The sequence below is a fragment of the Oryctolagus cuniculus genome, chromosome 8, assembly GCF_964237555.1.
Source record: "Oryctolagus cuniculus chromosome 8, mOryCun1.1, whole genome shotgun sequence".
In the NCBI taxonomy this organism is placed as follows: domain Eukaryota; kingdom Metazoa; phylum Chordata; class Mammalia; order Lagomorpha; family Leporidae; genus Oryctolagus; species Oryctolagus cuniculus.
In genome coordinates, this window is record NC_091439.1 from 75,650,205 (window position 1) to 75,667,717 (window position 17,513).

A 17,513-nucleotide genomic window follows, 5' to 3' on the forward strand; every position below is an offset into this window, starting at 1 on the left:
CCAGCTCTGTTTGTCAACTGGAGGTCAATACTTGCATTCATCTGAATTTATGGCCTGGGATTTAGCCAGTGGCAGCGAGGAGCTGATAGGATCTCTCACCGTGGAGTCAGTTACTCTGCTATGATAAAGAGCCTTGTTGATCGATGTTCTTTTATTTTTTTCACTTAGCAATCTTTCCGTTTCCCAGAATGTATTCTCTACCACAAGGACTGCCACAGATTCTAGGTTTTCCAAGCAATCCATCTTCTCTTTCACTTAAGCACAGACCTCTGCTTTGTTCCACACAGTGCAGGTTTCTAAGTCTCTTTTTCTTGATCCTTTCTAAGTGATAGGTACAGGAACAGAAGAACATTTATTTAAGTCAACTCATTTGAAAGATCTTTGTGCACATCAGATTTTTACAAAATGAAATATATTTTAAAAATTGGATTCTTTATTTTTTCTGCCAAGACAATTGCCCTTTTTCCCCTCCTGCAATGGAAACTCTGGCCTTGATGAATGAAAGACTTAGAGAGCCAAGGTCAGCATATGTCAAGAGCAAGAGCTACAGCCTCCTTATTAGGTGCTTTTTATTCCTTTTTTTAATTAGACAGGTTTCATTTGAAATTTTTCCTTCCTTCCAGGCCTTTGAGCCATATGGAGGAAGTCATTAATGGCATCTTCGTAATGAGGATGCCTGAACTCTCCCCCTCAGCACCAGCAAACCTTCCTGTGTGGCTTGACAAGATGGATTTCCAGCTGGTCCTGTAGGGAACTCCGAATGCTGGGCTGGTGAATGTTCCATATTTACACAAAAATTTACTGTAATTTACAAGGTAAATCGAAGTAGGCAGCTTGATGCAACAAAGATTAAAGGTATACAATGTTCTTTAACATAAATGTGTCATAATTTTATTATGCAAGGTACTTATAGTACATAATGTAATTTCTCAAGGAGAAAAGTAGTAAGCACCACACAAATACAAAAAGATATAGATTTTCTCTCTCTTTTAAATACTGTAATTTTTTGAATGTATTGTAAAATCATCTCACTGGAGATGCCCTGTGTTTAAAATGTTAGTTCTAATAGTTCTTATACAATTTATGGAAATATTGTGTAGCATTTTAAAGCCAAATATCTTTCACATATTCACAGCATATTTAAGGGCCAGTTTATTTCACAACCTGTGCGTGCTCACATGTTTTCAGTAATACAGTTTATAAAATACATTTTTCCTGTATAGAGGATTTGATTCAAGCAGACTGGATTTTTTTTAAAGATCTGAAAAGAAATTTTTTTAATCCTCTCTAATCTAACTCTATTTGAACTTAAATTCCTGTCCTTTGTGTCAGTAAATCAAGCCACAATTTCCCTGTTCTACTTCAGAATATTTTAGAGACACCTACTGGAAAGGTGTGTTATTGCAGATTTTATGAAATAGGTTTAACTGTTGTCAAAAAATGTCTTGAAAACTGTTTCACAAAATTAGACCTTTTCCTGAAGACAAAACTCTATGACCTCAAAAAAGGTATAACAGGTGTAAAAGAATCAAAACTATGATTTTGCTATTAGACTCACTGTTCCTTTTTCTAGTAAAAGTCTGTTTACTTAGACTTTTAAAAAAATTTGTTCCCTTTTGGTGATATGATGTATATTTTTAAAAATTTTACATAATTGGGCCGTTGCTGTGGGGCAGTGGGTTAAATTCCTGGCCTGAAGCGCTGGCATCCCATATGGGCGCTGGTTCTTGTCCCGGCTGCTCCTCTTCCAAAGCAGCTCTCTGCTATGGCCTGGGATAGCAGTAGAAGATGGCCCAAGTCCTTGGACCCCTGAGCCCACGTGGGAGACCCAGAAGAAGCTCCTGGCTCCTGGCTTTGAATCAGCACAGCTCCGGCCATTGCGTCCATCTGGGGAGTGAACCAATAGATGGAAGACCTTTCTCTCTCTCTTTCTCCCCGTCTCCTCTCTGTGTAACTCTGACTTTCAAATAAATAAAATAAATCTTTTTAAAAAGTTTTACATTTATTTGAAAGCTAGAGAGACACAGATAGAGAGACAGAATGTCAAATGCCTAAAATGATCAGAGCTAGGCAAATCTGAAGCCAGGAGCCAGGAATCCAGTCCAGGTGGCACAGTGCTAGAGCCCTCACTCTCAGACTCCCAGGGTTCACACTGGTAAAACGATTGAAATGCACGCAGAGCTGGGACATGAACCCAGGCGCTCCAATATGGGATTTGGGCATCCTAAGCTATGTCTTATCCATGAGAACAAATCAAATGCCTGCGCTTTCTTTCTTTGTCTTTTTTTTTTTTTTTGAAGATTTATTTATTTATTTGAAAGTCAGTGTTACAAAGAGAGAGAAAGAGAGGCAGAGAGAGAGAGAGAGAGAGAGAGAGAGGTCCTCCATCTGCTGGTTCACTCCCCAATTGGCCACAATGACCAGAGCTATGCTGATCTGAAGCCAGGACCCAGGAGCGTCCTGAGGGTCTCCCACATTGGTGCAGGAACCCAGGGACTTGGGCCATCTTCTACTGCTTCCCCAGGCCATAGCAGAGATCTGGATCGGAAGTGGAGCAGCCGGGACTCGAACCAGCACCCATATGGGATGCCGGCACGCAGGCGGTGGTTTTACCCGCTATGCCACAGTATTGGCCCAGTGACTAAGACTTTCAATAAAATAATCTAGAACATAATTGCTAATACTGTATTTTGATTATCTGAGTTGCAGCTAAAGGGATGCAACATATGAACATGTTGTGGATTAACACATCAAGGAAAACTGCCCCCATGGATTTTGGGTCATGATATCACTTCAGAACGGTTTAAGGATGGATCTAAAGGAAGAGAGGGATGAAGAACAGGAGAGAGGGGTAGACATGTGGAGGGGAAAAAGTAAAAGAGAGTACAGTTGCTAGAAGCTCTGTTTTACTCTTGATCTATTGTTGTTCCTTGTATTTCTAAAGATCCCCCTACTGAAATCTAAATGAAAAGGAAGTTGTTATTTTTCAATTACGTAATTCATTTTTTGTGGTGGGAGAGGAGGAAGGTGGGGAAGCAGAGATCATCAAGGTGTATTTGGTACTTTACAAATTTTCTAGGAATAAAGCAATCTGGTGTTTCTGGGGGCACAGACACTGATACCTGGGTCGTTCCAAACCTTGAATGTTCAGAAGAGGATTAAAGAGTAGATGGATCAAGCTGATTATTCTTATCCCATTTGGGGGCCGCTTGTTATATGAGACAAAGAGCACAAGGCTGTCAAACACTGTTTATTCTTACAGGATACACAATTTTCTGTAAGACTTGGCACATATATAAAGTGTGATAAAAAAAAAAATGAAAGATGAGGGCTACTCCGCAGATAATTGGGTAGGTATCAGAATGAGAAAATGTGCTAAAAAGCCCCCGAGATAGAGACAACAAAGAATGATTCAGGGACAAATGGACACAATAATTCTTGATTCTACCAGTGTGTCTACAGCACTAATAAAAAATTCAGCAGTTTTCATGAACTGCAATACAAGCACAGAACAAGATGGTCAGAGTACTGTAGGGAGCAACAGGAGGTTCATGCAGGATCAAAGCTGAATTACAGTGGATTGTATGACAACATGATGCAGTGTACACAGCTGCTATCACACTGTTACTTCCACTTTAGATTTCAACAGACAAGAGACCTTTTGACAACAGCTTAATCAACAGATACCTCGATTATGAACAGTTCCAATCATAGCTTTTGTGACAGAGGTCTTGATCAGAACTATTTGGAGACATTTTTGTCACTGGGAAGGAAGACAAAGATTTGCATTAAAGTAACTCCTGCTCCCAGTTAGAGCACAAAATGTCACTTAACAATCAAAGCTAAACCACTTAAATTCAATGTAAATATTTCATACATTTAATACTTTGGAGAAAGGAGATGTCTATCAAAATGATATTAAAAATTATCAACTTCCTTTTGTTTCTTGTATGTGTATTTCCAAATGGCTTCCTATGTTTTTTTAAAAATTTTCTGTATTAGTGCACCATAGTGATTAAAAATAAATTCAGGGGAGGGGCATTGTGGTAAAGCCAATTAGGCTGCCAATTAGGGTGCTTGAATCCCACATGAGATCCAGTCTCAGCTTCTCTGCTCTCATCCAGCAGGTGGCATCAGTACTAGAGTTCCTGCCACCATGTGGGAGACACGGATGGAGTTCCTGGCTCTTGGGTTCAGCTTGGGCATTTGGGCAGTGAACCTGTAGATGGAAGATCTCTATCAATCTATCTTTATTTCTCTGTCACTCTGCCTTTCAAATAAATAAAATAAAACATTTTAAAAAGAATAAATTCATAGATAAGAAAGGAGGGAATATATAGCAACAGCAGTTCTCGTCAGGTATGGCCCACAGCATCTTTTGACCCCAAGACTTTGTTCTCTGCCATATTATCTTCACGCTGCCTTGGATGTGTACTAGGGTGTGTGACAACTTTCTAAAGTGACAGAAGCGGTGGTGGTGGGGCTTCTGGTGCAGCAGGTGACTAGGGACGCCCACATTCCCTTTCGTAATGCTTGGTTTAAGGTCTGGCTCTGCTTCTAAGAGAGCTTCCTGCAAATGCATGCCCTGGAGGCAGCCAGTGATGGCTTACTTCTTTTGGGAGAACTGGATTGTGTTTTTGGTTTCTGGGTTTGGCCTGGCTGTTGCAGGCATTTAAAGAATGAACCAGTAAATAGAAGACCTCTCTCTCTGTCTCTCACTTTTTCTTTTTTTCTCTCTCCCTCTCTTTATCTCTGCCATTCAAACAAAAGGAAAAGAAATAAAAAGCTATAAAGTTCTAGAACGACACTGTAAAAATAAACATTTTAATCTTTTAGAAATAATCATGGACTTAATATTCTCAAGATACCCTTCTTGAGGCAAGTGCTGTAGCGCAGGGAGTTAAGCTGCCTCCTGCAGTGCTGGCATCCCATATGGGTGCTGGTTCTAGGCCTGGCTGCTCCACTTCTGGTCCAGCTCCCTGCTTGAGCTTCTGCACCCACATGGGAGACCCGGAGGCAGCTCCTGGTTCCTGGCTCCTGACTTAGTTCTGGCCAAGCCCTGGCTGTTGTGGCCAATTGGGGAGTGAACCACCAGATGAAAGATTTCTCTCTCTCTGGCTCCCCCTCCCCTGCATAACTCTGCCTTTCACATAAATAAATAAATCTTTAGATTTATTTTTATACATATATTTATTTATATATTTATTATATATTTATATATTTATTATAAATATAATATTTATTTTACAGAGAGGCAGAGGTAGAGACAGAGAAAGAGATGTCTTCCATGTGCTGGTTCACTCCCCAATTGGCTGCAGTGGCCAGAGCTGAGCCTTTCTGAAGCCAGGAACTAAGAGCTTCTACAGGTTTCCCACATGGATGTAGGAGCCCAAGGACTTGGGCCATCTTCTAGTGCTTTCCCAGGCCATAGCAGAGAGCTGGATCAGAAGTGGAGCAGCTAGGAATTGAACCATTGCCCATGTTAGATGCCGGCACTGCAAAAGGCGGCTACACCCAAATATTAAAAAAAAAAAATGAAACCTTCTTCATGTAACAGAAATATAGAACTTAAAAATGAAATTCTAAATAGTGTCTATGCTTTTAGACATTTAGAAAATACAGGCAAGAAACAAGTACATTGTTACCATTCTGAGTATATTTGTGGAAACCAGAAGTCCTTTGATATTTGGATCTTTTTAGAATGTACTTAGTTACCTCATTTCCAAATATTTTCAATATATATTATATTTTATTTAAGAGTATATTTTATCTATTATGAATTCAGTACATATTCACACCACAGTCTGAGAATGCATTGAATTTTTATAACATGTCAAATTCAGGCCAGCCCAGAACAAATAGCATTAAAGTGAAATTTACCTACAGTTTCTCATTTTATGGGCTAGCAAAATCACATATAATATCCCTAACTAAGCTGCAAGATTCCTAGAGCTTTTGTATTATGATTTTTTTTTCTTAATGTGAATCATAATGGCCTCTCCACACTTATATTAATTTTTAATCACAGTGTCTTACACTGTTGATTGAATTCCCCACCACTACTAATGGCCTTTCTTGTAATATTCATTCATTTAAAATATGTATGCTGATGCCATATCTTATTTTTCAAAGGAAACCTGTTTAAAGCCAAAAGCAAAATAATAGTCACATGGATGTTAAGCCACAGCGGGTTACCATGTGTTTGATCAGCCCTGCCAACGGAAAATCCTTAAAATCTCAGTTGGGAAAAAATGGCTCCATTAGGATAAAGTAAAAAGGAAAATTATTCATGGCATACTGGTATATACATGGTATATTCTTTAACAATGAATTTCGCTCATATGCACATTATTTTGAGTAACTGAACTGGAACAAAACTAGAAGGCACTCATGTTTTTATATAGGGACACTTCTAATAAAAATTTAGTAAAAGTAAACATTAGTATTCTTGACAATAATACGTACCTCTGCAGCATTTAGTTAAGAATAAGTAAAATATTTAGTCAGATTAGCACTTACCCATCACAATATGCTAAAAACATGGGAATGAATGTTAAAAGATAGCTTATGAAATTTTAAGGTGGTATAATAGCCACTGAGTTAAGATGCTGTGTAAAGGTAACTTTAGTAACTAGCCTACATGCTAATTTATTTTGCTTCCAAAAGGAAAAAAAAAAAAAGTAATTCTGTTTGTTTACTTAAAGAAAACAGATTTCATGGAGTTCATAGATACAGTTCTAAGAATATGATACTTCCCTCCCTCCTTCTTCCTACCTCTTTTTAAAAATTTGGTGATGACATATTTTAATTTACTTTATAGTCACAGGCTTAATGCTCCACTAAATAAGGAGTTCAAGTAAAAAGCAGAAAGAACACTGTTCACAGGAATACAGACAAGGGCTATAAACGTTAATCAGACCCCAAGATGTCAACTTCATTTGTACACATTAATTTCTTTTTGTACTCTACATACTAGAAATCACAAATCAGGGGCCGGCGCCGTGGCTCACTTGGTTAACCCTCCACCTTGCAGTTCTGGCATCCCATATGGGCTCCGGGTTCTAGTCCTGGATGTTCCTCTTCCAGTCCAGCTTTCTGCTGTGGCCCGGGAGGGCAGTGGAGGATGGCCCAAGTGCTTGGGGCCTGCACCCACATGGGAGACCAGGAGGAGGCACCTGGCTCCTGGCTTTGGATTAGTGTAGCTCCGGCCGTATCGGCCATTTGGGGGGTGAACCAACGGAAGGAAGACCTTTCTCTCTGTCTCTCTCTCTGTCTATAACTCTACCTGTCAAATAAAAAAAAATTAAAAAAAAAGAAATCACAAATCAAAGAAAATGTCATGCTTGTCTTTTGGCATGTTTCACTAAGCATAATGGTCTCCAGTTGCATCCATTTTGTTCTTTTCTGCAAGCAGCCACATATTCTACAGAATTTGTATACTTCTAATTATTATTACAAAGCTCTTCTCTGAGGATACCTTTCAGCTGACATTTTAGCCCACTGTATCCGGGACAGCACCTCCAATCCAAGGAAGTAACAATCTTGTGTTGCATCCTATAGACAGGATTTGATACCTTCTGAGATCTAGAGAGGAGAAAAATTGTGAGAAGATCAATTATTTGTCTCATATTAGTTTTTCAGTTGGAGTAATAGATGGAGAGTATATGGAACAATGCCTGAGATATTATAGGCATTTAGTAAATGTTAGCTGTTATTAAAATAATTCTTATTAAAATAAATTCTTATTAAAATAAATTTTTCATCAATATTATTGCCAAACTTAGATTTCTTTGAATATACTACAAAGAATGTTGTGGTTATACTGTTTGGTATTTTAAAAATTGATACCTATTCAATTCATTTTCTAAAGATACAGCTTTAACTGAAATGCTTTTAGCTAAACCAATGGGAAAAATCACTTAAATTCCAATTTCTAAAGTTTATATGTGGGGAATAATTTGTTTTATTTCTATTATTTTCTTTATAATTATAGCTAAAATTATCTGCATTTCCTGCAGATCTATATTAACCAACTTGAACAAGCTGGATATTAATGTTACCTAATCTAAATTATTATAACCACAGTCATTTTCAGGCTATATCTAAATCTCCTAAATGTTAAAATTATCCTATATACTATTTCTTTTACACACTATTTCCAGGAGGTGGGGGGATGAGATAGAGGGACAGAATCTTTAGTGAGAAAATGTTTCTTGGATGAAACCATGGAAAAGAAATGAAGAAATTGTAACATTTCCCATTCAGTATAATTAGTAACGGTACAAATTATAGGCTCAATCTATGTATGTAACAGTAAGTCATAAGCAAAATTTAAGCATATTATTCTTATATATGACTGATTTAGCTGATATTCATCAAACAGGTCTGTGACATGGCTACGTACAATTTGGCTTAATTTTCATATTGGTCTATAATGGGTGTATTATTAATTTGATTTAATGAATAAGTAGATTAAGAACAGAGAGGCAGTTAATCTTACAGTATAAAGTAAACTGAAAATAGATCTTTGTAAAAATTAAGAGTGGGAATAGGAGAGAGGGGTGGAAGAGGGTGGGAGCGTGGGTGGGAAGGAGGATAGGTGGGAAGAATCACTATGTTCATTAATCTGTAACATGAAATGTATGAAATTTGTATACCTTAAATAAAATAAAAAAACAGATAAGTGAAATAATTTGCTTAACATCCCAGATCTAAAAGTGGTAGAGGAGTACATAGAGTTTGGATAACAGGGACCGAAACAGAGAAGGCAAGAAGGAATAAGTTCCCAGTGCGCATGGCTCAGTGTCAGGTAACTATGGTTATCACAGCCCACAATAACCTGCTTTATGTTGATGAGAAGAAAGGAGCTCCAAGGCTCCAGTCACAAAGTAATATCAGAGAAGGGGACATGAGGATTACTCTGATCAGATCAGAGTAATTTTCTTCATAAAATTTTATTATTATTCATAATTTTATTCATAAATTGAAATGCTGTACTGTAGTCCATATAATTCATATTTACTGTTAAATAGAAATTTTAAAACGGGGACCAGCTCTGTGCTGTAGCGTTTTTAACCTTCACCTACAGTGTCAGCATCCCATGTAGGTGCTGGTTCAAGTCCTGGCTGCCTCACTTCCAATCCAGCTCCCTGTTAATGCTCTTAGGAAGCAGCTGAAGATGACCAAGTACTTGGGTCCCTACACCCACGTGGGAGACCCAGAAGAAGCTTCTGGCTCCTGGCTTTGGCCTTGTCTTTCTCAGCCCTGGCCACGGCAGCCATTTGGGGAGTAAACCAGCACATGGAAGATCTCTCTCTCTGTGTCTCTTTCTCTTTCTCTCTCAGTATACTCTGCCCTTCAAATAAATAAAATAAATCTTAAAAACATTTTCTAAATAAATAAAAGTGGTAGAGCTGAGATTTTTATTCCTGTTGTATGCCCACGCTGGCACACTATTGTTATTCCAGAGTTTATCACAGTCAACTAGGAAGTCTCCAGTCATCCACATGGGAATTCCCTGACCACACAGCCGGAAGGCATTGTAAGCAGACAGGGCTCCAGGAGGTTGGGCTTTAGTTTCTGCTAAAACATTATAGGTACTCAATATGTTCAAGGTTATTCCTCAGTTACACAATGAGCTACCAGATTGTTCCCACTTCCATAAGCACACTAGTCATCTATCTACATTTATTTCAGTAAGTTCTATTCAGTAAATAACTGTCCAGTATGATATCATGTCCAGTCCAATAGGTAAAGTTAAAAATGAAGGCGACCAGGAAGGGACTTTAGTTTGTAGGGTGAGCTCAAGAAGTTAGTTTATTGTTGGGGTCAGGGTTCCTCCTTCAATTATTGTTGATGTCAGTGTTTCTGCTTTGGCAAATAAATACCTGTTGTTTGCAGCTCAGGCATAATCAAAGGAAAAGTAGCAAACATTCCACTAGGATTGAAATAGGGAATGAACAAACAAATCCATTTAAAGGCATACAAATATAGGCTATGAGAATAGCAATAAATACATGTGGTTTGTTTAAGAGCAGTGAATAAAAAAGGGAGTGGGGGAGTTCACCTTGAACCTAGAAGGGCCATATGATAGATGTTACTGTGGTAGTATTTTCATTACTAAAATTTAACAATGCACTCTTTGTGTCTCATGTTGACAGGAAAATTGTCACAAAGTGAGTAAATGCCAAAAGCACAATTGGAGCTCAGCTCTCTCAAGTCCCTGAGATATGCTAAGCTCTCTGGACCATGAACCTTCACCTTCAAGGGACCAGGGAACACCTCAGTTTTATGTATCCTTACTGTGCACTCTTCCAGATTGCCCATGTGTCAGTTTCATTGCCTGAGTTATTTACATGACAATTTGCATAACATTAGCCATCATGGCCTGAACAACAACGTTAGTTTTTATTGCAGGCTTTTCAGAAACACCTTTTGCTGAGCTACTGTGACTGATAGATTCCGAGAACTTATCAATCACTCAGCCTTACATTTTGGGACAATGATATAGATTTGTTTTTTTTTTTTTTAAATGAACACCAAATAACAAGAGTCATCAAAATAGACACAATAAGAAAGGTCCCACTTTGCTCTTTTACTAGGCATACTTGCAATCAGTGGATTAGCAAACTGTAGAGTATGAGCTAAATTATGGATGGATTTCCTTTGATCTAGTATGAAAAGAAATGATCAATAAATCTTCAAAATTATGTATGAATTTCATAAGGAATTAAAGGACAGGATTGTTGATCAGTTAAATAAAAATAAGAGTGATAGTAAAAAGAGAAACAAGTATTAGTGGTAACCTTCCTTGAACATTCACAATGCACCTGGCAGGCTAAGCATAGGCATGCATGATCTCCTAGGTTTCTGCAAACAACCATATGAGACAAGTGAGTGACATCTTGTCTCTGCATTTTAACTCCCTGAATTCATATAATTAATGTTATGTGATGACCCTTTCCCCATGCTACCACACATAAATCTGTACCTGGAATGGCTAACTTATCCCTGGCCGTAAGTCACTGTAGTGGCTATCGTTAAGAAAGATTACATACCTCTGAGCACAGGATCCACTGGTCCAGCCACAGGGACTTCTGCTACCTGGAACATAAGTGGTCAGGGGGTCCAGGACCACTGTCGGGGACAGCCTAGTATGCACATAGGCACACCAGTTCCTAAGGAAAAGATCACTGTTGTTAGCAAAGAAATCACCAAAATTATTTCCATAGAAGAATATTTACTTCTGCCAGTATTGTAGGTCAGGTAACTTAAAGGATTGGCCTCTAGGTTTGACACATCTAGGTATGAGAAAAAAAATACATTACCACTTTTTGCTATGCTCCAAAAAAGTTATTTAAAAAAACTACAGACCAAAATTAAGAAAGAAAAAAAATCAGATCTAAAATCTGAATCTGCAGTGTTTAGCCATAACAGGGGTCAAAATCCAAGGTTGATCTTGTAAGAAGTTTGAATATTAATATTGAGATCAGGTACATAGGTCTAGGTCCATTACCTTGAGTAACAAGACAGAAGTAAATAAGTTGAATAATATGTTGTAAATAAATATCTAAATGTTAAAAAATGAAGAAAAAGCAACTTATTAGCAGATGATGTGATTATAAATAAAGCATAAAATATTCTAGATGAAAATGTTTATAACTAATTGGAAAGTTCAACAATGGTATTAAGCTCAATATAAAATGTTTATAACTAACTTAAAATTTAATTTACATTAATTATGCCATAAGGTTAAGATCAGTTACATTTCTATGTACTAATTAACTCAAAAAAGATACAATTTATAATAGCAATAAACCCACAAGAATAACAAAAAGAATAATAAAAAATCCAACCAAAGAGTACAGTATTTAATATATACAAATTTTAAGCTTCACATGAATTTCAGTTTTTCTCTGGTTATAATAGAATATCAGATTTATCTCCCTCGGTAGGGTTGGCAATTTGGCACAGCACTTAAGACGTCACTTGGGATGCCCATGTCCTATATTGGAGGGTCTGGGTTAAAGCCCTGTCTTGTGCTTGCCGTTCCAGCTTCCTGCTAATGTATGCTATTGGAGGCAGCAGATGCTGACTCAAGTATGTGAGTCCCTGCCACCCACTTGGGAGACCTGGATGGAGTTCCAGGCTTCTACCTTTGTTCTGGCCCAGCCTTGGTTGTGGGCTTTTTTTTTTTTTTTTTTTTTTTGACAGGCAGAGTGGACAGTGAGAGAGAGAGAGACAGAGAGAAAGGTCTTCCTTTGCCGTTGGTACACCCTCCAATGGCCGCCACGGTCTCCCATGGGGTGCAGGGCCCAAGGACTTGGGCCATCCTCCACTGCACTTCCCTGGCCACAGCAGAGAGTTGGCCTGGAAGAGGGGCAACCGGGACAGAATCCGGCGCCCCGACCGGGACTAGAACCCGGTGTGCCGGCACCGCAAGGTGGAGGATTAGCCTAGTGAGCCGCGGCGCCAGTGGTTGTGGGCATTTGAAGGAACCAGTTGATGACTCTGTCTCTGTTTCTCTCTCTACCTTCCAGACAAATTTAAAAAAAATCTCCTCTGGTAAAAATTATAAATCTGGACAAGATATGCAAAGCCACAATTTTCAGATACTGGAGAGCAAACCATGCAGCAGTATGATTCTTGAGGGACAGGTAACACAAGAGGTTAGCACTACATTTGGTCTACTCTCTGCCTGGGAATAATTCTTCAAACTGTCATCACAGAGAAATGGGTCCAAATAAAAGAACCCTTGGTTAAAGAAGCATAGATCTGAGTTGTGGGCTGCTGAGATGGGCAAGATGAACAGGGAGATTAATGAAAGGAGAGGCTGGGCAGAGATGTCACTGTCAAATCTAATATAGAGAGACCCTTGAATGCCATGTTGTGCTTGCAGACAAGCAAATACATTCTAATAACACAGCAACCACAGTGTCCAGCATGAAAGGTAAGCAGACAAAACTAGATGTGAGAAGAGCATGGAAATAGGACCTCAACATGGAATAAAACACCAGTAAACAGAAAAACAGAAACAAAACACAGATGACACACAAGACATAATCACAAACAGTGGCTTTAAAACAGTTAACCACCTTGCTTCAGGGATTCATTTCAGCTCATTTGTCAAAAATTGTTAGTTGTAGATGCATGGATTAATTTCTAGGGTTTCTATTCAGTTCCATTGGTCTACATGTCTATTTTTGTGCCAGTACCAAGCTGTTTTATTATTACTGACCTGTATATGTCTTGATTTGTGCTATCGTTATGTCTCCAGTTTTGTTTTTATCATTTAAGATTGCTTTAGCTACTCAAGGTCTCTTGTGTTTCCATATAGATTTTAGCATATTTTTGTCTAGATCTGAGAAGGATGTCCTTGGTAATTTGATTGGGATCCCATGACTTTAAAATTGTTTTGGATAGTATGGACACTTTGATGATATTAATTCTTCCAATCCACAAAAATGGAAGATTTTTCCTTTTTTTTAAACTTTTATTTACCAAATATAAATTTCCAAAGTACAGTTTATGGATTACAATGGCTCCCCCCATAACTTCCCTCCCACTCACCCCCTCCCATCTCCCACTCCTTCTCCCATTCCATTCACATCAAGATTCATTTTCAATTATCTTTATATACAGAAGATCGATTTAGTATATATTAAGTAAAGATTTCAACAGTTTGTACCCACACAGAAACACAAAGTGTAAAACACTGTTTCAGTACTAGTTATAGCATTACTTCACATTGGACAACACATTAAGGACATTCAGTACTAGTTATAGCATTACTTCACATTGGACAACACATTAAGGACAGAACACAGTGACTCCTGTTGTTGACTTAACAATTTGACACTCTTGTTTATGGTGTCAGTAATCTCCCTAAGCTCTAGTCATGAGTTGCCCAGGCTATGGAAGCCTTTTGAGTTCACCGATTTCGATCTTACTCAGACAGGGTCATAGTCAAAGTGGAAGTTCTCTCCTCCCTTCAGAGATGGCCTTGTTCTTTCCACTGGGATCTCACTCACAGAGATCTTTCATTTAGTTGGTGTGTTTTGTTTTTTTTTTTTTTTTTTTTTTTTTTTTTTTTTTTTTTTGCCAGAGTGTCTTGGATTTCCATGCCTAAAATACTCTCATGGGCTCTTCAGCCAGATCTGACTGCCTTAAGGCCTGAATATAACCCTACCATACAACCCAGCCATACTGCTCCTTGGAATTTACCCAAAGGAAATTAAATTGGCAAACAAACAAGCTGTCTGTGCATTAATGTTTATTGCAGCTCAATTCACAATAGCTAAGACCTGGAACCAACCCAAATGCCCATCAACAGTAGACTGGATAAAGAAATTATGGGACATGTACTCTATAGAATACTATACAGCAGTCAAAAACAATGAAATCCGGTCATTTGCAATAAGATGTAGGAATCTGGAAAACATTATGCTGAGTGAATTAAGCCAGTCCCAAAGGGACAAATATCATATGTTCTCCCTGATCGGTGACAACTAACTGAGCACCAAAGGGGAAACCTGTTGAAGTGAAATGGACACTGTGAGAAACAGTGACTTGATCAGGTCTTGTGCTGACTGTTGATGTACAATGTAATACTTTATCTCTTTTAGTATTTTTTTTTGTTCTAGTACTATTGGTTGAACACTGTAATTAACACACAATTATTCTTAGGTGTTTAAATTTAACTGAAAGATGATCCCTGTTAAATATAAGAGTGGGAATAAGAGAGGGAGGAGATGTACAATTTGGGACATGCTCAATCTCAATCGGATTTGCCCCAAATGGTGGAGTTAGAAACATGTCAGGGGATTCCAATACAATCCCATCAAGGTTGCATGTACCAATGCCATCTCACTAGTCCAAGTGATCAATTTCAGTTCACAATTGATCACACTGATAGGTCTAAGAGTCAAAGGGATCACACAAACAAGACTAGTGTCTGCTAATACTAGCTGACAGAATAGAAAAGGGAGAGAACGATCCAACATGGGAAGCAGGATACACAGCAGACTCATAGAAGGGCAGATGTCCTAAATAGCACTCTGGCCTCAGAATCAGCCCTTAAGGCAGATTTTTCCTTTTTTGTGTCTTCTGTTTTTTTCCTTAATGCTTTGTAGTTTTCATTGTAGAGCTCTTTCACATCCTTGGTTAAATTTATTCCAAGGTATTCAAATTTTTTTTAGCTTTTGTGAATGTCACTGATCTTATAGGTTCTTTCTCAACCATGGAATTGTTTTTACATAAAAATCCTCTTTACTATGACCTTGTCTAAATATGATCAGAGTCAGCTAACTCAAAAGGCTTCCAGAGCCTTGGCAACTCATGACAAGAGCCTAAGGTGATTACTGACGCCATAAACAAGAGTGACAATTTGTTAAGTCAACAACAGGAGTCACTGTGCACTTACTCCTCATGTAGGATCTCTGTCCTTAATGTGCTGTGTATTGAGATTTAATGCTATAACGAGTACTCAAACAATATATTTCACTTTGTGTTTCTGTGTGGGTGCAAACTGATGAAATCTTTACTTAATATATACTAAATTGATCTTCTGTATATAAAGAGAATTGAAAATGAATCTTGATGTGAATGGAAGGGGAGAGAGAGCAAGAGAGGGGAGGGTTGTAGGTGGGATGGAAGTTATGGGGGGGAAAAGCCATTGTAATCCATAAGCTGTACTTTGGAAATTTATATTCATTAAATAAAAGTTAAAAAAAGTACTTTTATCCTCCTTGAGATGAATGGCAGTTCACATGCAGAGAGCTTTTAAAATCCTAAATAGTGAAACAATCTCATGACTGAAATAGTTGAGGAGGCAAAGAAACAAACCCACAGATCGCTCATGGTCCACCAATCTTTGATCCAGCGTAAATTGGAAGAACTATCCACAGCAAAAGAGCCCCTGGTGTGACTCCTAATTAGGTTTATGCTACTGATGAAATAAGCTTATTAAGCTATGCTAAAAATGTAAATATGATTTTAAAACCAAATTATCTGAAAATGTAGGTTTAAAAAGAGAAAATGAAGCATGACAAAATGGTGACAGGCAGTTTAAAGGCAAACGTGATGATCCAAGACAAGCGTTTTGCTTAAACCTAGAAATCCTTTGTATCTTTCCAGGCTGATTATGTTAGATGGAGAGCAGTTACTTTGAAGTGTTTAGCTTTCCATAGGGTCATAACCCTCCAACCAGCAGACTGCATTTGGGATTCTCTTTAAGGATAATGACTCTGTTGCTTCTGTGCAGTGACATGCACTGCAAAAAGCTGGTATTGATTCTTTGGCTTTTCCAAGTTAATAGGCAAAAGGTTTGTTCTAGGGCAAAGCAGACATCTTTGGTCATGAGCAAAGGCCTAGCTTGTTGAACATATAAAACAGAAGCAGGAAAAAAGTCTCTATTAGGACTTACAAAGCTCGAAGGCTTGTAGGTGAGGAACTGAGAGAAGGTGTTGTAAATAATCAGTGTACTGTATCTTTATTTTGATGTTTTAGAAATCTAATCTCTCTGGAGCTAGCAAAAAGACTAAATTAAGAAAAACTTGCGTTAACTGACAAGCCATGGCCCCATCATATTCATTCTTACTCTGAACTAAGTGAGAACAGACGGAAGCAACAAGGAGGCTTTTCAATAATGACCACATGAAACATTTTCCTTAAGAAATTCCTTAAGCGACAATCTAAGAGTTAACTTAATTCAATTACACTAATCCTTCAAACAGAGCAATAAAGCACTCGCCATCCAGTTTCTAAGAGGCTTAATATTTAAATTTTCATATTGATAACTTGTGCTTGAATTGACACAAAAGCATGGAATATCAAGTATTCAGGATTTTTCCTTAAGTCAAGGTGAACCAGCAAAATTCCCACCATAAGCCAAGCAGATGGAAGACTTGGAGAAGGTTTTGTGTTTGGAGAAGAATTTAAGGACTGAAGGAGTTTGGTCTTGTTTCCCTTTTAGTGAGATGAATTCAGAATTCAAAGGAGAAAAAGAAAAAAGGAGACAAAACAAGACAGATGCTGAAAATTAGCACTGTCCTGATGAACTAGAGTTATCTGTTGTCTCACATAATAACACATGCCTCACATATGACCTATCCATGGCTTCCTGACTTGTGAAAGTGTAAGATCATAAATTATCCTTTCTTTACCTTGCGCATAAAGAAGACTACAAATTATGAAGACAACAACATATATATATGTATTAATTAATCTACAAACACCTTAGGGAAAGGACTCAGTCTCTGGTGAGAGTTAATTTAGAGAAAAGTGTTAATTAATCATTAATAAGAAAATCATGCATTTGTACCGTCACTCATTTATCTCATGGAGAACACTATGGTCTTAATTCTAGGATTGCTGCTGCATGGGAACACACCTCTACAAAATCTTAACAGAGCTAAGAGCTAAGTGGGGTCAATACTATTAGTAACAGCACAATTACCAAATGAGATGTTATACATTATTGCCCAAGAAAGCCCTCAAATCCATAGCAGTCATAT

At 38.0% G+C, this 17,513-nt stretch overlaps 1 protein-coding gene across 2 annotated transcripts in view; it reads right to left on the minus strand.

Annotated features, from left to right (window-relative positions):
* Positions 1 to 17,513, minus strand: part of MMRN1 (multimerin 1) — a 68,391-nt gene that overhangs the window by 38,450 nt on the left and 12,428 nt on the right. For both annotated transcript variants that reach the window (XM_017347406.3, XM_008267595.4), the window contains exons 2-3: positions 11,058 to 11,177; positions 7,478 to 7,584 (exon numbers count right to left, since the gene is read on the minus strand). In XM_017347406.3, coding sequence (XP_017202895.2) covers positions 7,478 to 7,584; positions 11,058 to 11,177 — 227 coding nt within the window. The remainder of the gene's footprint in view (positions 1 to 7,477; positions 7,585 to 11,057; positions 11,178 to 17,513) is intronic.